Raw genomic sequence first — 7,247 nt, forward strand, 5'->3', positions numbered from 1 at the left:
GTACTCGATGGTATGAGGCCGGTCTGAAGTATGACTCTTTTACCTAACCATTTATGATTCGTATAATTCCTTTTATATCAGCAAAAACTAGATTTTTGAAAGAATCAAATGAACTGACAGTGGAACGAAAATTTGATGAAAATGTACATATAATGTTCATAAATTCTAAATAATGGCGAAAACATTCGTGAAAACGTAATATAACATACTATATTTTCCTTCGATGAACCTTCTGCGGTGAACAATATAAGCAACGTATAATAATAATTATTATTATTATGTACGTCTTACCTGCCTGTGGCTCATATATTATTATAATCCTGGAGAAATGGGAGATGGATTTTATTGAACGAAAAATCACGAAACTCACAAATATTCGTATAATACTCGTATTGCTGAAATTTCGTCGCACTCAACTATTAATAATAGTGATTAGTGATCCATTCGCGAAATACGTGAAAACGGTTTAATAAATAATAATTCACAATAACAGACATAGAAAAGAGTTTCTTTGACGACAGGTTTTCCTAATACTAACCGACCAACGATGAAACGATGATTATAATACTCGCTCTCAAGTATTTTATCACGTATACTGAAATGTGGATCACGGTCGCCGAATTCAAAAGCACTGAGTAGATACTTGAATGTTGTGACTTGCGATCATATTTCTCGACAGTGAATTGTTTATGTATTGTTTTCAACCCTATGTTTATTCACATAATAATATAATGTGAATACAATTATTTTTTTACTGCCAACAATAAATTTATAAATTATACGTGCGTATAATATATAGGGTGTGTGACATATAGAATAACACCTGGGCGTGAAAATATTACGAATACGTTTCTGTAATATGTTAATTATTAAGTTAAATGTATTTTTTACGTCAACATGATAAGAACAGGACAACTTCATAAAATAATCGTATTTATCCTTAAATACATTATCGTTGATTAAGCCCGACGAAATCGAAATAAATAATATATGAGATACAACGAACGTCTTTCTCGAAGTCTATCGACACGCAAATTATCGTACACTCTAACGGCCTCTTTTGGAGACGACGCAAACCGTTTGAAATCGACGTTCAGTACCGAATCAGACACCGTATATGCCGACCAATATTATATTTTGTATTATATACCACCGGCTGCTCACGGCGACATCGATGCTTGAAATCTTCTATTTTATAGAAACTTTGTGAGCCACATCGCATAGTGTATTATTTATGAATATAATGTATGAGAGTGCGAAAACTTGTTTGTATTATTTGTTTTGACCATGCTGTGGAATGAGGTGGAAAAGGCAGTTTTCCTGTTATGAATTCGTACAAAATTGATGTTTAAATTATATACTACTACATCTTACCCGTTCAACGTTCAATGTGTTCATAATATTTTATAATAGTGTGAAATCCAAGAATTTATTTCTAAAATGTCTATTTTTCTAAAACATTATAACTAGGTACAACATATGTATACTTGTGTTTTAAACATTTATAATATATTAATTTTAAAGTGTATGATAAACTCACAGGGTATATTATACAAAATATCCTGTAAAATATAATTATATTATTATTACGGTTCATACTTCAGTCTTTAGTACCTATTTTAATTTATTAGTCTTTCTTTTAGTATGGTTCGAAAACATAAATACTCATACTATATAAAATACTTAAACAATATATGATTTTCGGGGAATTGTTGGATTACATCACTCAATTTATATAAATGTAATTTAAATAAATTGAATACTACATTCGATCTGATTTCAACTTAATTTATATTGTTTGTTAAATCAGACAAGTGTTTATTAATTAGTACAATTCATAATATGCACTCTCATTTGTATAATCAATTTTTTTTTTTTTTTTTGAAAACCCTTTGTTCATTATTATTTTTTCATGTCATTCGATATACACAAGTACCTACTACTAATTTATTCGATTTATATTCTTTTATGTAGAACTACAAGCACGTATGTGATTACCTACACAACTTTTCCAAGTAAATTAATGTCCAACAGCATTATTTTAAGTCGAATAAAGGGTACTATTTTAAACGTCACGTACTTTTTAATTGAAAATTAAAATATTATTAATTACCTACCATTCAAAATCAATATTATTCTACTAAAGATTTCAATTGCACTCAAAGTTTTTTTGATTGATCACAAAAAAAAAAAATAGAAAAATAATCTTCAATTTATTTAATTAATTCCTTAGATGTAGTTTATTTAATTTTTACTGTAATATTATTCCACGAACTTGGAGGTACGTATAAACTTGTATACATAATAATTGACGTTAACAATTTATTGAACTTAGATTGATACTCAATCCAAAAATCGTCATGTGGCAAGATTATACCAGTTTCGCTAATGATTTTCGTTCTATTGTTCTGGTATTTTTTTCAAACGATTTAAACAAAACGTCCAACAAACTATATACCTATATAAGAGGTTGGATAAATAATTGACATGAATCATTAATCGTTAAGTGCTCGTACTCAATAACCAATTTTAAAACAAAAAAATGCTGTAAGTTAAGGTTACACGTAAAATTTCAAACATATACATTAATAAATAAAGCTAGGTAATATAAGTATACAGAAAGATTATTAAACAAATTGTATATTCAACGAATTCAGATAAAATAATTATTTGAGTTTCTGAGCGAAGTGAGAAATGCATTAAGTAGTTTTATGCCGGTATTTTAATATCCGAGTACCCGTTAATAAGCATTAAAATAAAAATCCTTACCTATTAAAATTGTTTATATTGTTTTTATTTCAATCGATTTGAAATCCAGTATTTTCGTTACTATTTTAAGAAATAACTTGGAATCAAAATACAGGTCAATCGGATATTTCAAAAAACTGTATCCTCACCGAACTATTTTTTTTTTATATATATCTAAGCATGCATCATATTTTTAATACGCTTTACCAAATTTAACAGGTAATTTTCAATGAATAAACATGTCATAATTATTTAATATTTATACAATATTATAAAATACAGGGTGATTCTTTTATCGAAAAACACTCATTATTTCAGTAAAAAAATGTTTACTTAATTTCCAGTAAAAACAAAACATTATTTTAATATATTTTTAAGGTTATTTTTTAGAATGATATGCAACATACATTTTTAATTTCATATTCTGAAACAGAATATTTTTTGGAGTATTTCGATATGTAAGAATCGAAATTTAGACGAGTAGTTTATGAGCTATAAGTATTTAAAGTTTTAATGAGCGAAATAATAATCAACATTTTGTGGGTATCTCCGACATTCCCCGTACCTCACCGTTATGCTCACCTAAACTTTAAATACTCGTAAAAAATTTTTGTTTGACTGGAAATTATGTAAAATATTGTTTACACACACATTTATGGATTTCAAAATAATGAGTATTGTTCAATAAAAGAATCGACCTATATTTTATAATCATGTATAAATATTAAATTATAACACATTTATTGATTTAAAATGATCTGTTAAGTTCGTTAAGAGGACGCCATACCCGCATGTGTTGTCTCTGTCTTACTAACGTACATCATAACAAATTTTCGTTCAGCAGAAAACATTTTGTGATGTTATCTTTAATATTAGAGTAAATTTACTTATTATAAAATTTAAATGAAAGAATATTATCTAGACAATGACATACGATTTTATTGATATTATCATTTTAAAGTTGTTATATTTTACATAGCTGTAGCTCACTTTAAAATAATAATAGGTAAATTTACTCTAATATTAAAGATGACATCACAAAATGTATTCTGCTGAATGAAAATTTGTTATGATGTACGTTAGTAAAACAGAGACAACACACGGGTTATGGCGTCTTCTTAAAACTTATCAAAAGTATATAATTTATACCTATATACAGTATATATGTTACCGGCAATATAGACAATTCAGGTATTTTGCAAACTACCTAGGCTTTATGCATATTGCTGACCCATTTTAGGCAATATAAATAAAACATATAATGTTTAATATTATTTTACATATAACCTAGGTATTTTATAAAATACCTAGGCATTATGTAAAATGCCAATTTCTTTTTAGGCAAAGTAACAAACAATTTTTCATAATCTGTTAAAACATTATATTAATTTTTAATTTTTATCTATTACTATATTTTCATACATTGATATTATTATTATTATTGTATTATATTATTTTATTAAGTAATATTATTTATACATTTTACTTAAACTAATAGCTACTTATTACAACATGTTGTAGAAAAATGACATTTTGAAGTGCACAAAACATTATTTTTAAGGCAAATGCACTTTTTATTTTGGCACTTGGTCTTACAAATACATTTAAAAAATCCTTGGCCAGTTCCTGTGGACTGTTCCTTTGCGACTGTTCGTAATGCCACTTCTGTCTCTATTGGAACCTCGTCAATTTGTAGTAGCTTTTTCTGACATACTGTAAACTGACTTCTGGCATATAACTGCTTCAGAACTCCATCCCGAGTTCCTAATCGATAAAAACCATCACTTGTCACCTAAAAAAAATAAAATATCTTATAGTTATTATTATTAAATGCATAATTTTTAAACTTATTTATTACTTCTAAAACAATTGCCAGTATACTTCTTGCATCTAAACGTCCTTTATCTACCTCAGGAACTGGAACACGTACAGTTGAATGAATTGCCACCGGTAATAGCTTCTTATCCGACCACGCCATCATTTTTTTTGCTTGATTTTCCAGATTTTCTTTGGCTCTAGTTCGCATGATATTGGCGTTTTCGTTATTTAATTTGATAGTTGTAGCTAATTGTTGTTCTGTATGTAATGCTTCATTTTCGATGTTTTGTGGTTGTTCTGTAATTTTTTCTGTTTCTGTTACTTCATTTTCAATATTTTGTGGTTGTTCTGTGATATGTTCTGTGTCAGCTGATACTTCATTTTCGACTTTTTGTGACTGTTCTGTAATTAATTCAGCTAACTGTTCTTCATTTTCTATCGTACTTATTACATCGTGTGGTAAATTTGAAGTGTTTAGACCAATTTTAATTTTGCAGCCAAATAAAGCTTCATATGGAGACATTTTAATACCAGAATGATAAGCTCGGTTTTTCATAAGCTGGATGAATCGAAGTCCTTCGCTCCAGTGTCGGTTTTTTTCATCTTGCATCCACGTTGTCAACATATTTTCAATATCCTGATTTGCACGTTCTACACTACCTTGAGATTGACTGTGCCTCGGTTTGCCATGTACTATTTTTAATTCGGGCCACATGTTTCTTAAATTAGACACTATTTGGTTTGAAAATTCTCGTCCATTATCAGACTGCAAAATAGTAGGAGCTCCAAGCAACGTAAAAATATCTATAATATTATAGGCTACCTCTTCAGCCCGTTTAAATTCGAGGGGCTTGAGAACAACAAATTTAGTGAGGTGATCCTGGTACACCATAATAAATTTAAATTTTCCATCAGGATGAGACTGGAAGTCTATTAAATCAACTTGGCATCGGGAATTAAAGTCTGGAGATATTATTGGTTTAACTACCACTCCTTTTTTCGAGCCTTTTTGTTTTTGTTGACATGGTTCACAAAAATGCAAAAATGTCTCTATATCACTACGTGTTATATTTTTATATTTATTACCAAGTTCTTTGATCATTCGATCACGCCCACCATGTCCTATTGATACATGTGTGGCTTGCAATATATCAAATAGCTCACTGGTTGGCACATAATACAGAACAACATTGTCATCTTTTACAGGGAATATAAGTTTCGTTTTTCCTTGTACAACCAGTATATCATACCTACGATAACAGAAATAAATCAATTAAAATAAATCTAAATAAAAAAATAGATGGCTGTATTTTATAAAAGTACTTTATATACAGGGCTTCAAGGCGCGGATTTCTATGCACTAAAAAGTATCGAAAGTTATTCGTTAAGTATTTAAATAATTAATTACTTAAATACTTAACGAATAAAAAAATAATTTCAAAACACCAGAAAAAAAGATGACATTGCATCAAAATCCCAGCCCCAGCCCTCGGTTAATATTACGAAAAAACAATATATTTTTTTTTAAATTTAAGCCCTGAATTTAAGTATTTTTTTCTAATATGAATTTCTTACCTTTTGATTAAACGGAAGTCTTTAGGCTCTTTTTTCTTACGTCCAGTTTTAAGTTCTGCAATAATTTCTATCAATTCGTTATATTTTTCATCAGACAAAAAACTAGTATTATTAGCCAAATTTTTACGGTTTTTATGTAGTTCGTTATAAAAATTTGACTTCATATTAATCGTATCCATAATAATGCCACACTGCTACGAGAAACGAGAATGACGATAAAATAATAAAAGTAAGAATGTTCAATTTAGTTCACACCGCGACGAGATACGAAAATGACGATAAAATAATAAAAATATGTTCAATATAGTTCGTCAGAATTATTATTTTTATAGTAGGGTATGAATCTGATGCAATAAAGATTAAGATTCTTATCTTTATTGTGTCAAATCATCACGCGGCGGCCGGCACACGCATTTACAATAAACGATAAGTAAAGTCGTTGGTGAATACTGAATAGGTAAAGCGCAGATTTCTATGCAATTGCATATTTTTTTCTTTTCACATTTTTGGATTTTTGTCAGTTATCTTTATAAATTATAATAGATTGATTGAAAATAATAGATTTTTATTATTAATTAATTTGTAAATTTTAAATAAATAAAAAACAATCCTTGCAAAAAACCGCGCTCTAGTAATAGTCGATACCCAATTTTGTTTATTTTGATCATATTTCCTATTTCACTTCTGGCATTATACATAATACCTAGGCAAAGTTCGTATTGTGCATATTTCCGAGTGATTTTTGGCATTTTATATAATGCCTAGGCATTTCACAAAACACCGGATTATCCATACTGCCGGTAACATATATAGATCGGTGATGATACCATCCCCACACATTTCACTTAAATATATTCGTACAAAGTTGTGACGGTAGCAAACAAACATTTCTCATTTGCACACAATCTGACTATTATGACTTAATATCAATACAAAACTATGGGTTATGAGTTTATGACCTGATAAAAGCTACAGCCAGAATACTTTCATATTGTAAGAAATTGTGTATTATAATATTATACGTTCTATGTTTAAACGTGCTCATGAGTTTATAGATTTGTTAGATTTGTTTTATTTATAAATATAATTTATTTTTTTCAAAAACG

At 28.5% G+C, this 7,247-nt stretch overlaps 1 protein-coding gene across 4 annotated transcripts; it reads right to left on the reverse strand.

The window, feature by feature from the left end:
- Positions 1-4,061: 4,061 nt before the first annotated feature.
- LOC132932079 (KRAB-A domain-containing protein 2-like) lies at positions 4,062-6,947 on the reverse strand. Of its 4 annotated transcripts, XM_060998281.1 has the most exons (4): positions 6,142-6,207; positions 5,890-5,926; positions 4,607-5,816; positions 4,063-4,540 (listed from the first exon to the last, which is right to left on the reverse strand). In XM_060998281.1, exons 3-4 carry the CDS (start codon positions 5,666-5,668, stop codon positions 4,247-4,249), a joined length of 1,356 nt encoding a protein of 451 aa, XP_060854264.1. In that variant the 5' UTR covers positions 5,669-5,816; positions 5,890-5,926; positions 6,142-6,207; the 3' UTR covers positions 4,063-4,246. The 4 variants fall into 4 exon arrangements, with proteins under 4 accessions (XP_060854261.1, XP_060854264.1, XP_060854262.1 ...); XM_060998278.1 differs by lacking the exon at positions 5,890-5,926 and having other exon boundaries at positions 4,062-4,540; positions 6,142-6,947; XM_060998279.1 differs by having other exon boundaries at positions 5,890-6,282.
- Between the last annotated feature and the right edge of the window lie 300 nt (positions 6,948-7,247).

Source organism: Rhopalosiphum padi, chromosome 1 (assembly GCF_020882245.1).
Source record: "Rhopalosiphum padi isolate XX-2018 chromosome 1, ASM2088224v1, whole genome shotgun sequence".
Lineage (NCBI taxonomy): Eukaryota > Metazoa > Arthropoda > Insecta > Hemiptera > Aphididae > Rhopalosiphum > Rhopalosiphum padi.